At 45.3% G+C, this 19,367-nt stretch overlaps 1 protein-coding gene across 1 annotated transcript; it reads right to left on the bottom strand.

The window, feature by feature from the left end:
- Positions 1-678: 678 nt before the first annotated feature.
- On the bottom strand, positions 679-10,658 carry LOC307212586 (kazal-type serine protease inhibitor domain-containing protein 1-like). The gene is made up of 4 exons (XM_079970095.1): positions 10,146-10,658; positions 2,708-2,868; positions 2,131-2,275; positions 679-829 (listed from the first exon to the last, which is right to left on the bottom strand). The coding sequence occupies exons 1-4, from the start codon at positions 10,603-10,605 to the stop codon at positions 699-701; spliced, it is 897 nt and encodes a 298-aa protein (XP_079826221.1). The 5' UTR covers positions 10,606-10,658; the 3' UTR covers positions 679-698.
- Between the last annotated feature and the right edge of the window lie 8,709 nt (positions 10,659-19,367).

Here is a 19,367-nt window from a genome sequence, read left to right as displayed (position 1 = left end):
AAGTAGATAAATAGGTACCGCTCTGGCGGGAAGGTAAACGGCATTTCCGTGCGCTGCCACATGACCTGGAAGCTGTACACCGGCTCCCTCGGCCAGTAAAGCGAGATGAGCGCCGCAACCCCAGAGTCGGTCATGACTGGACCTAATGGTCAGGGGTCCTTTACCTTTACCTTTACCACTGATCAGGGCAGTGAAAATGTTTTGGAATGGTCACACTACTGCACTTCCAATCAGTGTAACTTCCTGCTGAAATCCTGTAACTTTTAAACAGGTTATTTTTGTCCCACTCTTGTTGCACTCTGGACAGCAATCATGTGGTGGCATCGGTCTTCAGAAACTTACTGTGACTGTGAAGTCCTCATGTTACTTTCCTGCCCTACAGCTGTATGACAGAGAGCTATATCTCACACAATGAATTGTAGAGGGATCTTGATAAGTGCAACGTTTATATATTTTGCCACTATGGTTTTTCTCAGTGTGAAGGATTCTGAATATAATAAATACAATGGAGGCTTAAAATTAGAAAAGTGTGATTGAAATGGTATGTATACTTCAGGGCACTGTGATCATTTCTAGAATCTGATACACATTTTTGTTGTGATAATATGAGGTTTCAGGACAGTGCAAATCACACAAGCGAAACAGAGGAACTTGAAAGCATCAGCACATAACAACCTCTTACACAATCCAAACTTGCTTCATTTTTCATAGTCTCCAGATTCATATTCTGCCTCTTCCTCGTCTTCAGCAGAATCAAAATCGTCTCCATAATCTGTGCCATCGCTTGTGCTCCAGCTGCCAGGAATATTCTGGAAGGTTAATGATGAGTCTGCAGAATAAGGCATAATAAGTGTTAACAATTAAGCTTGTGATTGGGGAGTGGCCATAGGTTAGTGAATAGGGCCCTCTTTTGCCTGCAGGAGGCCCAGTTTCATTCCTGGGCAGGTTCAGTTCAGGTGGCAGGACTGGGAAACAGGCTGACTGTGCCTCAAGACTCATAGCTGTTAACTGTCCCTTATTTGGCGGGAAAGTCCCTTATCCCAGCGCCATGTCCCGCTGCTGTCCCTTATTGATGATGTCCCTTAAATTTCCCGGGTTTCAAAGGAAGCAGCTCTTCTCCCTCCCTCCTTGCCAGCCAGGGAGGAGGGAGGCTCCAACTGTGTTGCTTGGCTGCGTTGCTCACCCAATAAGGAGTCTAAGAACGACTGGGGGGGTGGAGCTTGCTTGCCTTGTGCTGATCAAATCAGCTGCGTTGCCTGGGGACTTGCCTTTGCTCAGCGCTTCCCAGCAGAGAAGTGACAGTGGTTTTCCTTGCTGCATCCCCTTTGCCGGGTTGCTGCGCTGTGGGAACCACCACTTGAGGCTTCGTTTGGATGCTGGCTGGGCTTTCTGCCTTTGGCTCGGAGGGGCTCAGAAGTTGAACATACCTGTGCCCGAAAAATCCCTTATTTTGGCTGCTGATTCCTTATTTTCGAGGCTGCTGGTCCCTTATTTTCAAATCTGGAAGTTGACAGCTATGCTCAGACTTTGGAGAGCAGTTGCCAGTCAGAGCAGACACTACTGCATTACACAGGCCAATAGCCTAGGGCCGCTTCATATTTGGGGAGAGGGAGAAAATGGGAGAGCGGAAATTGCGCCTCAAACAAAAATATTGTGAGTTAATCAGACATTGGAAAGACATCAACTACATTAAAATATGAGTTCAGTTTTCAAATGTCGCGCTGCCAAATCCTGCGGCGAAGCACCACTTCTTAATTTCATGCCACTGACCAAAGGTTACAAAAAGCCATTATGTCCACTGAAACATAGATTCCCTATCTAAAACATACCAGTTTGAAATGAACAATTTGGGTTACTATTAGCAGAATCAGGCAACCACAACCGAAAGCTTGATCTTTTTGCGTCTTTCCGCCAGCAAGCTTTTTGGGAACTGATTGTTTTTAATAAAAGGGCTGGCGCCGTGCTGGTTATATTACTAATAGATATACATTTCTATCAATGTTAATTTTTTTCTTAACTAATGTTTTTTTCTATGTTTTTAGTTTTTCTTATTTTTATCTGTAAACCACCCTGAGTCCCCTGTCATGGAAAAAGGACTAATACAGTAATAATAATAATACAGTGATTTACCATCAATAACTTTCAGCCTTGCAGATGAATAGGCAAACCCGTATTTGTTTTTTGTTTGGCATATGTAGACACCTTCATCTGATTTCTTGATCCCTTGAATTTGTAACCATCCAGACACACTGTACTTACGAGGTCCCCCTCTTGCCTGAGAAAATGAAAGCCAAATAGCAAATAAATGAAGGTCGAATAACAAATAGGATGAAGTCTTCACCATGTATACTCCACTGACGTCAGTGAAATGTACATCATTGAGATTTTGATTGCGGCATTATATATGTTCTACGGTCTTGTATGGAGCAACTACTTTTGCAGTGTTCCTCAACATGGCAAAGAGAAGAGCAAAGAGGACAAGCAAGTTGTTGGTTTGCTCATCCCAAACTCCAAGTCATTTATGAACAAGTTAAAAATCACTGCTCCCAAACCAATCCTCGGTTGTCTTTTCCCAGCCTTGAAAGGTGAGGAATTCTAGATGTCTTCTTCAGCCGCCATTTTGTTGTAGGGAGAGGTCTGTGTCTCCTGCTAAGTTTACCACAAAGAAAAGGTAATTATATCGCCTTACCTACTTTAAACTGTATACCTGTATTGAAATATGAGCATCATCTCCTGGCAGAAACATCTTATTTCCTTTCTTCTTCCACTCAAGGTGTGGCATGGGATATGCCGATACCTCACAACCGAAGATGACGTCATTCCCTGTGAAATTCTGGGTGTCTCGAGGTGGCAAAGAAATAACAGGAGCTGGAAGAGACACGATTGAGAGGATCATCATGCTCAAGAGTCACATTAAACAGCTTTCACAACACAGGCTAATTCTATTTATTTGTTTATTTTATTTACTTGTTTCATAAAATTTATACACTGCTTGACTGTAACAAACAAACAACTCAAAGAGGTTTTCTTACGACAAGCATTATGTGTTATGCCACCACCCTACAGCAGCCAATTTGTGACTGGCGCCCACAGCACTCACTCAATGCACCCAATAGCCCCCACAGGTTGGCAACTCCTGACAACTCATTAGTGAAGTCACAAAGCTTTGCTGTTTTTCATAAATCTCCATGTGAGCATGTCCCAAGAGTGAAAGGAAGGAGGGGAGAAAGTGTCACCAGCCATAAAATTGCCTGTGTGCATGTTTTGGGATGCTTTTGAATTATGGTGCTGGAGGAGACTCTTGAGAGTCCCATGGACTGCAAGAAGATCAAACCTCTCCATTCTGAAGGAAATCAGCCCTGAGTGCTCACTGGAAGGACAGATCCTGAAGCTGAGGCTCCAATACTTTGGCCACCTCATGAGAAGAGAAGACTCCCTGGAAAGGACCCTGATGCTGGGAAAGATGGAGGGCACAAGGAGAAGGGGACAACAGAGGACAAGATGGTTGGACAGTGTTCTGGAAGCTACTAACATGAGTTTGACCAAACTGCGGGACGCAGTGGGAGAGAGGAGTGCCTGGCGTGCTCTGGTCCATGAAGAGTCGGACACTACTAAACGACTAAACAACAACAGTGTTTTGGGAATTGTATCAGTGTTTTGTTTTTTCAGACCAGGGTTTGCAGCTGTGTTGTTTGTAGACTGTGTCATCTCTGACCGTGAGAGTTAGGAGTACACATGTGACGGATGGAACTGTGGTAACCGAGAATGGCATCATGTTTGCAGTTCTGCTAAACCAAGGCAGGGTCAAACTGCTGATCTATTAGGCCTAATAAGAGCAAGTGTTAGCCACTAACAGATTTTAATCCCAAAGGAGTTGGAGAAATAACTTTCCCTATGAATGGCTAAATGAAAACTGCTTAATATTTCAAAAAATATACGGTGTAAAGACTAAAAACAAGCAATATGTCAACAAAATCTTTAAACAAGTACAAAAACACAACCAAAAACCAATCAAACACCAATATAACAAAGCACATAAAAGCATTAAACAGAAAACCAGAGGATTCAAACATGTCAGACTGGGTCCTAGTTTATAGGTCAGCAAACGTCTGGTCATCTCAAGGTGTCTGAAGCAACTGGTGGTTGCTGATTCATATTTGGCACAGGTAAAACCCTTCCACCATGCAGGGGCAACAGCTGGAAATGACCATTTTCTGGGGACTGCATCCTATGATATTATGAAGGGTGTGGTGCCAGGAGTATAATTTGCCCAGATGATGTTATAGGGGGGAGCAGGCATTCAAGGGACGCAGGTGGCGCTGTGGGTTAAACCACAGAGCCAAGGACTTGCCGATTAGAAGGTCGGCGGTTCGAATCCCCGCAACAGGGTGAGCTCCCGTTGCTCGGTCCCTGCTCCTGCCAACCTAGCAGTTCGAAAGCACGTCAAAGTGCAAGTAGATAAATAGGTACTGCTCTGGCGGGAAGGTAAACAGTGTGCTGATCTGGTTCGCCAGAAGTGGCTTAGTCATGCTGGCCACATGATCCGGAAGCTGTATGCCAGCTCTCTTGGCCAGTAAAACGAGATGAGCGCCTCAACCCCAGAGTCGGTCACGACTGGACCTAATGGTGAGGGGTCCCTTTACCTTTAGTCATTCAAGTAACCTGGTCCCAAGCTGTTCAGGACTTTTTAATGTTAACAAACAGACCTTGAGCCAATCTGCAGCAAGTGCAGTTCCCACAGCATGGGGAATGAACAATAAATAATTGTCCCTTTTTAAGCAATTCCTAAAAGCATTTCATCCTCACAATAACCTCTTGAAGAGGGAGAGTGACTTTCCCAAGTACTGAACCTGGAATTTTCCCTCCCACCTGTGGCCAAGAAGACTGCAGTCCTGAGTAGATTTAGGCAGTTCAAATCCCACAAGGTTAAAACAGGTTGCTGTGTGCTGGATTGCAGCTCAGCAGCTAGCCACTGCTACACTGGCATTTAAAAAAAGCATTTTTAAGCACTGTTTGTGTTCTTGTTACCAGTGTTGCACACAGTGAAGCCGAACACCCCATCTGCTTACAAGAATGCTTCGATTTCCCCACCACCAGCACCGCCTCTTTTATTCCGAATGGTAGCTGTTAATTTTGAACCCAGCATGAAGGACAGTTATAACTGTGAACCATGTGAGTTGCTGCCAGTTCATTTGGGCACTAAATTCTGTTTTATAACTTTCATTTTGATCAAGCTATTAAAGTCATTATGCTTTTTTGCGGGGGGCGGGGGGAGAGAGCACCTTTTAAAAATGTAATTACAATGCAGTTTTCCATTTCACATTCAGATTAAATTTGTGAAATACTAGACCACGTAGAATTTTTGTCATTTGTCTGAAGGACGACGATGTGGTTTTCATTTGTGTGTTTTCAAAAATAAATAAATAAATAGTATGTCGTAAAGGTAAAGGGAACCTGTCATATATATATATATCTATACACACATATACATACAGCCACTAGGGGGAGTGGGTTTAATGTCTTCCTTTGAACACATTAAACGAGCAACCACTTTAATAAAGATTGGGGCTTTTGAAGATGCAGAATTGAAAAAGCATATCTGTTGTTGAAATCCTGTATTTCTCTACTCAGATTCCGATTGTTGAATGGGGTTTCTGTCAAGTAAGACGGCATAGGATAATCACCATCAACAACAACAATAACTACTACTATTACTACCCCACCTATCCGACTGGGTTGCTAATTTCTTGGCTGAGAGGGGAGAATGCACTTAAACACATCATCAAATAAGAAGAAGCACATCCCCCCCAAATTGAGAACAAAGTAGGGAACAGATTTGACTTTTGAGAAAGAGCTAAAAGTGCTATTCTCTTCATCTGGGCGATGAAGTGGTGCCTCTGCCTCTAGATATCTTAAGTGGGTGCAGCGGATGTGATATTTGCTGAACTGCCGTGCCATTTGCTTCCACCCGTGCTCTCAATGGATCTCTCATTTCAGAGGAAATCGAGGCTAAGCCACGGAACCACCGCCCCAGGAATTCCTCACTAGTGGGGAGAGCAGAACAACACTTATGTCACCTGACTTCTAGGAATGTCAAACTGACTGCCTCTTAAAATCTTCAATAGCAATAGCCCTTTCCTTGCATTAGATGCATGAAGCAGGTTTGCACGATTAAAGGGAAGAGGGGGAATCTATTGCTGCCCCCCCCTGCAGATGTCCATGCATTGCGTATATACATCAGAAGAGGGAGAGTCCACATCTGTATAGCTCTGCACACACACAGGCTTTGTCACAAAGTGGAACCCCAAGGCGGCACAAGTTAGGCAGTGAGTAGCTCGTGTAGCTTCCTCCAGTTGTTTGGGACTACAACTCCCATCAGGCCCAGCCTGCATGGCCAATCTTCAGGGATGATGGGAGTTGCATTCCACAACACCTAGAAGGTACCACGTCGGTTACTTCCAAACTAGGCCATATCAATCAGCAGTGATCCTAGGAAGTAAGACCTATTGCAGATACTGTATTAATATTTGCACAGATTGAAGAGACAGGAAGCATGAGGACTTTGGTCCCAATTACCAACTGTAACTGTTTTAACTACAGATGATGGTTTTTTCATACATTCATTGCCCGCTGCCCTCGTCTACCACCCATTTCCCCTACTGTCTGTTACCTATGGACTTGTTCATAAATTACACACAACACAAGTACAAGTAATTGTGTGACTGTGCACTTGTTGATTTGCACACACAGGCGCACAAACTTCACGCTCGTTGAATGTCAGTAAAGGTAAAGGGACCACTGACCATTAAGTCCAGTCGTGACCGACTCTGGGGTTGTGGCGCTCATCTCGCTTTATTGGCTGAAGGAGACGGCGTACAGCTTCCGGGTCATGTGGCCAGCATGACTAAGCCGCTTTTGGCGAACAAGAGCAGTGCACAGAAACGCCGTTTACCTTCCCGCCGGAGTGGTACCTATTTATCTACTTGCACTTTGACGTGCTTTCGAACTGCTAGGTTGACAGGATCAGGGACTGAGGAACAGGAGCTCACCCTGTCACGGGGATTCGAACTGCCGACCTTCTGATCGGCAAGCCCTAGGCTCTGTGGTTTAACCCACAGCGCCACCCACGTCCCCGTTGAATGTTACATGTGAATACTTATGATAGCATGTTGCTTAATTATTTGTGTGCACAGGTTCACAGATTGCAAACTAGTTGAATGTGACCATCCCTTATTTTAGATTGGAAGCTCCTCGAGGACAGGGATCTAGGGGAGGAGGAAGGGGGGGTGGGCCGCCCCGGGTGTCACCACCGAGGGGGGTGACAAAATGCCAGGCGGCACTCACTGCGGGGCCTGCAGCGTGCCCGAGCCACGCGTCTCTCCTGGGAGTGATGCAGTGGCTTGGGCACCTGCAGGCTCCATGCTGCCCCAAACTGTCCGCCTACCGCCTCTCCCTCAGCTGTAGGGCGGCTGAGTGGGAGGAGGCAGGCGGACACCTCAGAGGCCCCACAGAGTGTCCTGCCCAGGCTCACCCCACCCCGTGGGTGGCTGGCCCCACCCCTGGGCACAGGGCACGTGTGCCACCCCAGTGCTCTGTCACTGCAGGGATCTATCTATTTTCCCTTTGAAACTCTCGCATTACATAAACTGACGACATTCCTCTGTACATGCGCATGCCCACGCTCAAACACACACATGTACATACTTCAGATATTTATCCCTACGTTTCTCTGTTTTATTTGCCCATGGAATCCTAAAACCGTTTTCCGCTATACATACAAAATTATATATTGTTTCATACATGTAAAATTATACGAAGCGTTGCCAATTGCTGTCAAAATTCACTGCATGTGCAATACTGCCATTCTACATGCGCAATTTATGTCACCTCTAGGCTGGCCTGAGATCCCTGTGCTTTTTTGTATGGAGAGCTCTTGGCCACTGCGCCTGCAGCATGGCACAGACGATGCCAGCGTTGCCGAAACATTTCGCTGACATTGCCAGTCAATACGCCCGGGTGCCTTTGTATGAACTGGGTGCCTGGGAGTTATCACTGTGCGCATAGTGTCACATGCGACTGCTATAGATCACTGGCATGCTTTGAAGAATGCAGAAAATCACATATGGGAAAATCTTACATAAATTCGTCTTGGCTCCATTTCGGAACTGTGTGCCATTTGGACCTCACTCCAAAGGCTGTGCTAAATCTCTTGGAATCCTGTAAAGCGATGATGCTAATTGCAGAAGAATGAATCATTTACACATCAGGCTATAAAGCTGCCAGGAGGCTAAGAACTAATCTCTCCATTTGGTTATCTTTTCCGTTGGGGTTTTTCACATGCAGTGAAGCTGCATGCAAAGGTTTGTTCTTCGGTATAAAAAGAAACATGACCTTGCATGTGATTTATTTAAATCTGCATAAGACTGTAAGGGATTTGGGGGATCTGAGACTTTAAACATTATATATTGTTTCAGCTTGAACCTTCCTACTTTGACATACAGTGGTTATTTAGATCTTTCATATCAATGTTGCTGTCTTGTTAATTTCAACTTTATATACTAAGATTGGACCTAGCTGCTTTATGTTGATTACTTTTTTTAGATATTAAATAAAGAGCATCTTTTTCTATACTTTTACCCATATTTCTATAGTCCTGCCTTTCATTCATGGATAGTGGTAAAAGGACTCTCTTATGGCCCAGCTACAAATCTGCAGGCAATTTGTGTTCTTCAGCTTCACATTTTCACACTCCCCTCTGATCAACAGGTTGTCAATTCCCATGTGAATTCTACAATGTTAATCTCACAGGATACGTCCAGAACACGTTTACATGCTTTAACAAAAGCTTTGTGGACTCTGCATCCAATGTTTTGTAGCCTCAGAAGACACACTTTGAACAGGACTCCTCGTTGTTACTGTTTGTTACCTTAATAGGAACTTTATCTAATAAAATGTCAATAAGGGGGGGGGGACTGGATGCAAGAGGGAGTATATTTTCTCATTCCAGGATCACATAATATCACACTTGTGCCTATGTCCTTAGGGAACCCAAATCTACAATTGAGTAAGTCCCAATAAAGGGATGCAGATGGCACTGTGGGTTAAACCACAGAGCCTAGGACTTGCTGATCAGAAGGTCGGCGGTTCGAATCCCCGCAACGGGGTGAGCTCCTGTTGCTCAATCCCTGCTCCTGCCAACCTAGCAGTTCAAAAGCACGTCATAGTGCAAGTAGATAAATAGGTACCGCTCTGGCGGGAAGGTAAACGGCATTTCCGTGCGCTGCTCTGTGCTTCCGTGGCACTGTGGGTTAAACCACAGAGCCTAGGACTGGCTTATCAGAAGGTCGGCGGTTCGAATCTCCGCAACGGGGTGAGCTCCTGTTGCTCAATCCCTGCTCCTGCCAACCTAGCAGTTCAAAAGCACGTCATAGTGCAAGTAGATAAATAGGTACCGCTCTGGCGGGAAGGTAAACGGCATTTCCGTGCGCTGCTCTGTGCTTCCGTGGCACTGTGGGTTAAACCACAGAGCCTAGGACTTGCTGATCAGAAGGTCGGCGGTTCGAATCCCCGCAACGGGGTGAGCTCCTGTTGCTCAATCCCTGCTCCTGCCAACCTAGCAGTTCAAAAGCACATCAAAGTGCAAGTAGATAAATAGGTACCGCTCTGGCGGGAAGGTAAACGGCATTTCCGTGCGCTGCTCTGGTTCGCCAGAAGCGGCTTAGTCATGCTGGCCACATGACCCGGAAGCTGTACGCCGGCTCCCTCGGCCAATAAAGGGAGATGAGCGCCGCAACTCCAGAGTCAGTCACGACTGGACCTAATGGTCAGGGGTCCCTTTACCCTTTACCTTTAAGTCCCAATAAAGTCAATAAGTTTAACTTCTTGCATTGTCAGGCTGCAATCCCATATATCCTTACCTGGACGTAAACACCACCGAACATTGTGGGACTCACTTTAGCATAAACACACATAGGATTTCTCATCTAAACTCCAAAAAGATAACAAATTGCTCATCTGCTTAACTCCAAAAGAGTGATTTCCGAGCCCCTCTGTTGCATCCCTAGACTATGCTGCTAAATATCACCATTAGTAAATCTCAGCTTCCCCCAGGTACATACTTTAGACTCTGCTTTGCCTTTCCTTACCCGATGTGCATGGTCCTTTGTGCTTTATGCTCGCATTTGTCCCCTTTCCTGCATAAGCCTCATGGAACTGGCAGATGTTCTCATAGGTCTTCCCTTCAGGTCCACATACAGTCTCCTGCAGCTTGCAGACACATTGTGGCTCGGGGATTTCTCCAGACTTGATGTCACGGACATCCAAACGGCACTCCAGGTTGTCCCCGCATTGCCCGTAAAAATGGCTGCCTTCGTCCAAGTCACAGATCTGCCCCTCCACATTCCCGCATTCGGGACAGCAGCCGCATGAGTCCAACACGGTCCCTGCTTGGCAGGATGTAGGCACAGGGCAAAGTTCCAGGTTGCATATTCCACAGCTGTCCCCTTCCCTCAGCAGTCTCAACCATCCTCTGTGGTACCAGGTGGGGAAGGACTGAGAAAGTTGTATCAGGGCTACCAGGAAAACTGTAGCCACCAGGGGTTTCATCTTGAGAATGTAATCAACAAGAAGCAAAGACCTTTTGGAGGCAAGCCAGAAGAAAGGAGGAGGAGGAGGAGAGAGCAAGCGAAAGAAAGCATGTCACAGTCACATTCCACTTTTCGGTTTGGAATATGAATCTGGAACAAACGCTAGAGGCTTTAAAAGAGAAATCAGCACCAGATCACAGCTTCCCCATATTAATAACAGTCAAGATTAAATGTCAAGTTTCTTTAGCACAGTTTTGGAATGCTGCTACTGCTACCCCACATGGGGAAAAAACTAACAACCCTCCTCTCCTTTACTCGTGAACCTGACCTGTGTTTTTTACATTGTCGCTGTGTGCATTTCTTTAACCATGTCTCAGTCCCCCTGCAAAAATTGACATAAATTAGTAACTGCATTGCAAACACGTTAAGTTATAGAAACTAAACGAGGATATGCACAGCACTTGTTTGTTTCTATAACTTCAGCCAAAAAGAAGGAGAATTCTGCCCTCGCTGGCAGGTTTTGATCAAATCTGTTGCTCCACAATAACCAAAAATAAATTGGAAGTATTTATAAAAGCGTTCCTCCTTTATTCACCTCCCTTGAATTTTATCATACAAGTAACACTCACTACCACTGTATTTTCCTTATAATCATCTTAGCCAATCTTCAGTGTATACATTTGCCGCTTGGAGCAGCTGCAGGAATTTGCCACAGCTACCAATTGCCTGCCCAATTGCCACAGCCACAGCCAATCGCCAGCAGGTCTTGCTGCAGCCACCAATCACCCGCCCAATCGCCGCTGCCAATCTCCTGCTTGCTGCTGCCATTAATTGCACGTCCCCCCCTCCTCATTCACTATCCATGTATAAGACAACACTCAATTTTTTTCCATTTTTTAAAGCAAAAAGCATCGTCTTATACACTGAAAAATACGGTATTCCGTGGATTGACGTTTGCTCTGATTCAGCAGTAAAGAGCGGGTTTTCCTGGAGAAAGGAGTGGAACAAATGAAAAAATAGTGTAAGTGGAAAACCGCTCAGACACTTGCTTCCTACAAGTAAAGTGTGGACAAGCCCTTTGTTGAGCATTCATTTTGATTTGTTTACAAAACATGTAAATTGTTCATTCTTTCATTCCACAATCTACAATGTTTTTCCTCCTTTTTTGCAGTGCTCCTTGTACACACTGCAAAAGTCTGTTTCCTATTTTTAAAAAGTGGATTTGCTGTGTTAGGGTAACAGGGCACAAACCTAAACTGCTAGTATGCACTTGAATCCCTCGTGCAAAAGATTGGCAGTCTGGAAGCGCTTTCTTGATCCTTTGTTGCTCTAGATCAGGAGTTGATCACGTAGCTCTCTAGTTTTGTCTCAGGGCCAATTACAGAACCCCCCCTCTAGTTGATTGACAGCTCTCTGTTTGAACGGTTAGATATCCATTGTTGTTGAACACTTTTGAAATGTTTCCATTTGTCTGGGAGGCGGAAGAACAGAATTATAGTTCTCTCTTTTTAATATTATGTAGAAAACAATTAAAATATATAGGATGGATTATTAAAATATGTAAAATTTATAATTTAATTATAAGATTGCAGAGCTTTATAGTCTAATAGCTCTGGTGTATTTTGCATAACAGTGAACAATTGCTTCCTTAAAGCACACAGTAGAATCATTTACTTGATGCTGGAGAATAAGTTAATTATGGATCCCTTGGCTTTGACTAATGGTTTTAATAATCACATTACTGTAGAATTAACTTATACTTTACCATGCTTATAGCGCTAATGATGAGAATTATAAAATTTATGTATCTTCAAAGTAAAATTGGCATGAAAAAGCTGCCAGAAAATACAGCAGCTCCTCAGAGAACGTTTAATGGGTATCCAATCACTTCTGATTCTTCTCCCACTTATCCTCACTACTCATTTACAATTTTCTTCTGCTTCCAAGACTGCTCAGCAATTACCATTTTATGAGCTGAAATGTGGATGGTCTTCCTGGGCAGAGTGTATTAAAAACAACAACCCTGGCCTAGAACCAAAACAAACAACCCCAGCAATGGCACAAATTTGCAACATGCACATTGGACGTGACACTGACCTTTCTTCTTGAGAGCCAGTGTGGTGTAGTGGTTAACAGCGGTAGTCTCGTAATCTGGGGAACCGGGTTCGATTCCCCGCTCCTCCACATGCAGCTGCTGGGTGACCTTGGGCCAGTCGCACTTCTTTGAAGTCTCTCAGCCTCACTCACCTCACAGAGTGTTTGTTGTGGGGGAGGAAGGGAAAGGGGAAAGTTAGCCGCTTTGAGACTCCTTAAAGGGAGTGAAAGGCGGGATATCAAATTCAAACTCTTCTTCTTCTTATGACAAATTCTGGGGGGAAATGAGAGAGCCCTGATCTCTATTGTTCAGGGGTGTTGACTGTATCAGCTTTCCACATCATTTTCTGGATAAACTCGATCTATTGTATGCCTGACTGCAGATGATGGTGCTACGGGTAGGGATGGTTAAGAAATCCTATTCCATTTGTATTGAAAGCTGAATCTGTCAAACTCGTGCTTTCCGAAAGAGTACGCGAACTGCCCTTTGAAATTCATGCTGATGTGAGTTTTGCAATGCAGTCCTCCAAGAAACGTTTAAAAAAAGAGAGAAGGGCACGTATTAGGGGAAAGTGCAAATAACACACGCGTCAAGAACATGGTGCAGAATACACAGGAAATAAAACAACACCAGTGTGGAAGGGGTGTCTGGTCAGATCCTGCTTTTATCAAGCCCAGTGTTACCAACCCTGTGGCAGTGGTTCTCCAGTAGTTTCTGGCAGAGAGAGGGAGTTTCTCTTTCCCATCACTTTCTATTATTATTATTATTATTATTATTATTATTATTTGTCAGGGACTCAGCGGGAGCGCAGGGAGGAGAGGAGATGGAAAGCGAGGGGGAGCAATCCGAGGGCAGCGTAGGAGAATATGACAGCAGCCCGATAGATTCCATGAGCCTCTCCAGCGAATCGGAAGATTCACAGAAGGGGGCGCCGATGGGCAGGGCAAGGGGCGACCCAAGGGGGACACCCCAGAAGCAAGGGGCCAGCGGGGAATCCCAGAGCAGCAGTTGCAAATCAGGACCAGCTTCCCCACCAGAGCGTAGTGGGGGGGAGGAGTCCCAGGTGTCAGAACCCACATATGCACCACCAGCGAGAGAAGATGAGTCAGGGTGGACCACGCCTCCATCGGAGAGCGAGTTAACGGTTAAGAGGAAAGTTGCAGGCTGGGCGCGCGCGCCAAGTTCAAAGGTACAGGCGAGCGGCACAGAAGGTAGCCCGGATAGGGAACCAGGTCCTAAAGCCCGCCGGAAGGAGGGGCAAGAATCGTCAGGGTCAGCGTCAGAGGAGTCCAGGAAGGATGAGACCCTAGCGGGCAGGAGGGCCCAGAGGAGAAAGGAATTTAGGAAGAGGTGGAGCAAAGCGAGAGTCTTAAACTGGTGTGGAGGGGGAGGAGACTCAGACAGGACTTCGCCGGTCTAAGGTCGGGACGTAGAGCTGCACGCTGCGGCTTTAAAATGGAGACTGAATCTCAATAAAGACTTTTGTACATAACTACAGCCTAGCGTTGGTCCTCTGTGAGCTGGGACCTGGAGGCAGCTCTGACATTATTATTATATTTCTATACCGCCCTATACCCACAGGTCTCAAGGTGGTTCACAATATAACTTCACAATATAAAAATACAAAATACATAACCACTCTACTCGGCCCCGGGTGCTGACAACCCATGCTACGCCACTGCTGCTAGAATGCCTGCCTCTTGTTGTTGTTGTTTAGTCGTTTAGTCGTGTCCGACTCTTCGTGACCCCATGGACCAGAGCATGCCAGGCACTCCTGTCTTCCACTGCCTCCCGCAGTTTGGTCAAACTCATGTTAGTAGCTTCAAGAACACTGTCCAACCATCTCGTGCTCTGTCGTCCCCTTCTCCTTGTGCCCTCCATCTTTCCCAACATCAGGGTCTTTTCCAGGGAGTCTTCTCTTCTCATGAGGTGGCCAAAGTACTGGAGCCTCAGCTTCAGGATCTGTCCTTCCAGTGAGCACTCAGGGCTGATTTCCTTCAGAATGGATACGTTTGATCTTCTTGCAGTCCATGGGACTCTCAAGAGTCTCCTCCAGCACCATAATTCAAAAGCATTAATTCTTTGGCAATCAGCCTTCTTTATGGTTCAGCTCTCACTTCCATACATCACTACTGGGAAGACCATAGCTTTAACTATACGGACCTTCACGGATCACTGCCTTGCTGAGGCGAAGGGGCTTGAATAACTCAGAGAAGCTATGAGCTATGCCGTGCAGGGCCACCCAAGACGGACAGGTCCTAGTGGAGAGTTTTGACCAAATGTGATCCAACTGGAACAGGAACTGGCAAGCCACCCAGTATCCCTGCCAAGAAAACTCCATGGACAAAGACAACAGGCCTGCCTCTTGAGAGGGGGGAAATTCTGGTGGCGTTGGGGCAGGAATGGCACCGCCACTTCTTCTTTTGCTGCCTGAGGCGGGTGCTTCCCCTCATCTCATCAGTGGGCCAGTTCTGAGGCCAGTTATTGAAGCTGCATATCTTGTCCTAACTTCAGTTTTGGTACAGTAGTACCTCAGGTTAAGTACTTAATTCGTTCCGGAGGTCCGTACTTACCCTGAAACTGTTCTTAACCTGAAGCACCACTTTAGCTAATGGGGCCTCCTGCTGCCGCCGCGCCACCGGAGCACAATTTCTGTTCTCATCCTGAAGCAAAGTTCTTAACCTCAGGTACTATTTCTGGGTTAGCAGAGTCTGTAACCTGAAGCGTATGTAACCTGAAGCGTATGTAACCTGAGGTACCACTGTACTTCTTTTGTTTACTGTCTAATCCCTACTCCCATTTGACATGAACTCAGGAAGTGCTTCAGTGTAAGATTTTTCTTTTCCTCCCTCCTCCCCGCCCCGCAGTCTGCGATCAACAACACCTGACACCAATTTGTACTTCAAAGACTCCCCCCTCCCCCCCCCATCAGAATACAATTTCATTAGTCATATGCCAAGCATTACCATGCCATGGAGAATAATGCAACAGAACTCAGCACTTAACATGATACTGTCACATGACCGAAAGGCAGGAAATTAATAAAAGCACAATTTCCTAAAAATAGACTTAAAGGCACCATTGCTCTCGAGGAACAGGGCTTCGCAAATAGTCTGGTGGGGAAACATCACTTGTTATTGATAACAACGTGAAGTGACTTTTATTGGAGATATATGTTGTTTCCCCCTCTAAAGAGAGTTGTCACAAGAAATTCCAGTTATGTGGCAATTCCTGTCCAGGAAACTAGAGGACTAGACTGTCAAGTCCAGAGTAATGTAACTATCCAATTACACTCTGGGGCACTTGAGACCAGAGTGGTTTGGGGTTTTTTGCTTAAATACTAAAACACTACAAGTGACAGAAGCATAATAGAATGAAAAGGACCAGTCAGTCAAAATCACTTCCCCAAAGACTGATTGAACAGAGAGGAACAGTCTATTCCTGGTATTTAAAGAAAATTAAAAATCAGAAAAGAAGGAAGGAAAGGTGCTGCCAGATTGTTACTAGATTTGGGTAGGATACAATTGTATGCTGACAAATTCAAGTTTTGTAGTTATGGTTGGTTGGAAGTCTTGTGCAATAGACCTGCTCCCCACAAAACGAACTGGAAACTGTTGAATGTCACCTAGCGTCCCCACCAAGAAACCAGGTTGAACGACCAATAAATGCAGACCAATCAACTGCCCTGGAAAAATGGGGCACCCCGTTTTTACTCAGGAGAGGACAGTGGCCAGAATTGCTGCTGCAATCTTTTGTGATTGCAGGCTGCACTTTTTTTTGGGGGGTGGCACTTTTTGGGGGGCAGCTGCGATCTCAGCCAGTGTTAAGGAGCTGGGGAACCAACAGTCTCTCATCAAATAAAGGTTTTTGAGAGAATGTTTACTGAGACCTTTTGTGGCCACCATGCAAAGTACTGGTGGGCACACTGGCACCTGTGGGAATCACATTGGTGACCTCTTAACTTTAAATATTGAGTACAGCTGGTGAACCAGCCAGAGCTGCCAAAATGCACCGTGCTACCTGGTCATCCAGGAAAAATACTGGGTATAGACCTACATTCAAACTGCACATCTTGTCAGTTTGCACATTTCTTAGTGCAGAAAGTATTGATTTGATGTGTAGAGCTCTTTCCTATTCTAATTAATTCAAGAGGGTTCTGGAAGCTTCTCTATGTGAAAGAAACAAGCAAAAGGTTCATGATGTTTGGGTTATTCCTTCAGAGAAGCTGAGTTCAGCTGGTTTAAACTGGTTCTGTTATGTCTTTCTGTCAAGGTCATGCTGACTATAAAAGTAAGGCCAGAAGGAGCCTGTTTTTCACTTTCTCTTTCTATCTCCCTTCTGGTGTGGTGTTCTGTACATAGTATGCTTAAGGTTTAGAGGACTTATAAGTTATCGTAAGTTTGTCTGCTGCAACTGGATTTCTTATGGACAGTGCCAATCCTGAATGTATTGGATTTGTGACCATTATGCTCATTTGCCTTCAGTAGCAGTAAAGCTCTGCTAGATGAAATACAATTGCCTCTGGTCTATTTTTTGGGAATCCTGCAACATGTTTGAGTTTTTACTCTGCTAACTATACATTGGAATCTACTCTGGAGCAATACTGGGTAGAATTTCAATAACACATCTGCATTTTAAAGAGGAGTAACACTCAACCCAGAACTGATATTTCCACAGCTATCTGGTCTTATGCAAGAGAGGAAAATCTGGTCTTATCCAGGAGACCACAAGGCTGTGAAAATAAATACACAGAGAGTCAATAATGGATTTCCAGTATAACATGTAGTTTGACCCCTAGATCACCTCCTCTTCAATATTTCAAAGCTTCCGTGTGTTTGCTCTGACAGTCCCAAAAAGGCAGACCTGAGAATTTGGAGTCACTGTACATAAAGTCATTTTCTTTGGCAGCCTTGATATTAGTCAGCGGGGCCCTTAGCTATGTCCAATTTATGTCAAACGTCTTCATAGTCAAGATATGCACGGCAGGTTTCATTTCAAATAATGTAATTCTAGCCCATGGTGCTGCAAATATTCATTTTTATTATTGGGATCGTGTATATTTTGGCAATTTTAACTATACTCCGGAAGCCTCAAAAGTAAAAAGTCCAATGCAGTTCAAAGTCTTATTACCTACCTGACCATTAAAAAACCTAGCCCATGGGTCATAAATAAAAACAGGAAGTGTTCCTTTCAGCTTCACGTGATTTCTGTTTCACAGTGGGCTAACTTGAAGAGAGCAATTGTTTCCATTAAGACAGCAAAGGCCTGGAAAATGGGAAGTGGCAGGGGAAGTTGGGGCATGATGTGTGAAATCACACGGTGCGAGGCAGCGATGCGGCAGGTGGCGGTGCTGTGGTGCTGTGTGTAGTGGTCAGCTCAGTGGGATCCCATCCTCATCGCCAGTGAAATATACTCGGAGTCGAGAGTGGATTTCATGCTCTTTATTCAGCGCATAGTGGTGAGGAGGAATGGAAGTTCCCCCACAATATCTGCTTTATATACATTATTTACACAATGGGCCCCATGTGATTGGCTAATCCCGGGATTCACCTGTAGGCCAATCAGGCTGTGGATTCACTTCCACCTGCAGCTGGATTGGGTGGCTCCTGCGGACCAATCATACTGCTGCATTGTTCTAGGGCCAATCAGACTGCTGCATTTTGGATCCTATTCAACTCAGCACATAATAATGTGGCAGACCAAGGGAAGGTGTGGATCCAACGCAATCCCAATGCCCTTGTCAACCCCAACTTGCACCCCCAAAGCAGGAATTAAACTACATCTGGAGCTAGCAGCGTTTATTTCCCTCCCATCGTTTCCAGCAGCAGGGGAAACTGTAAAATAAGAGCATATAAAATCCAGGAAAGGACAGAGGGCCACAAGAGTTAACCTCCTCATCCTCTTCTGCCCTGCCAGTAAGCGCCAAGAGGGGTTTGAACTAGTCTCCAGTCCTTGCTCCCCTGTTTCATTTTAGGATTGCAGCCTAGCCATTAATTGTGGATTCTCTGATTTGCCTTGTATACACATACCATTCAACATTTCTCCGATGAAAATAGGGACATCTTATTCCATGATGAGGATGACCCCAGCCACTCTGGGTGGCTTCCAACATTTCTCCAATGGAAAATAGAGACATCCTACCATACACTTCCACATTTCTCCGATGAAAATAGGGACGTCCTAAAGAAAAGCCCCCTTCATGAATCACTGCCTTGCCGTGGCGAAGGGGCTTGAATAACTCAGAGAAGCTATGAGCTATGCTGTGCAGGGCCACCCAAGATGGACAGGTCATAGTGGAGAGTTTTGACCAAACGTGATCCACCTGGAGCAGGAACCGGCAAGCCACTCCAGTATCCCTGCCAAGAAAACTCCATGGACAAAGAAAACAGGCATATAACACTGGAAGATGAGCCCCTCAGGTCGGAAGGCGTCCAACATGCTACTGAGGAAGAGCGGAGGACAAGTACAAGTAGATCCAGAGCTGAAGAAGCGGCTGGGCCAAAGCCGAAAGGACGCTCAGTTGCGGATATGGCTGGAAGCGAAAGGAAAGTCCAATGCTGTAAAGAAAAATATTGCATAGGAACCTGGAATGTAAGAACCATGAACCTTGGTAAGTTAGATGTGGTCAAAAATGAGATGGCAATAATAAATATTGACATCCTGGGCATCAGTGAACTAAAATGGAC

This window comes from Podarcis cretensis, assembly GCF_951804945.1.
Source record: "Podarcis cretensis genome assembly, chromosome: 3".
Taxonomy (NCBI): Eukaryota; Metazoa; Chordata; class Lepidosauria; order Squamata; family Lacertidae; genus Podarcis; species Podarcis cretensis.
The sequence above is the reverse complement of the archived record's forward strand: the minus strand, read 5'-3'. Positions and strand labels throughout refer to the sequence as shown.

Excerpts from the sequence above, each read along its gene's own strand:
- LOC307212586 (XM_079970095.1), bottom strand. The coding sequence starts at position 10,605 with ATGAAACCCCTGGTGGCTACAGTTTTCCTGGTAGCCCTGATACAACTT. Across the intron at positions 2,869-10,145 it reads CAAAGGACCATGCACATCGG|CTCCTGTTATTTCTTTGCCA; the intron begins GTAAGGAAAGGC and ends TGTCTCTTCCAG. Across the intron at positions 830-2,130 it reads AAGGCTGAAAGTTATTGATG|ACTCATCATTAACCTTCCAG; the intron begins GTAAATCACTGT and ends CTTATTCTGCAG.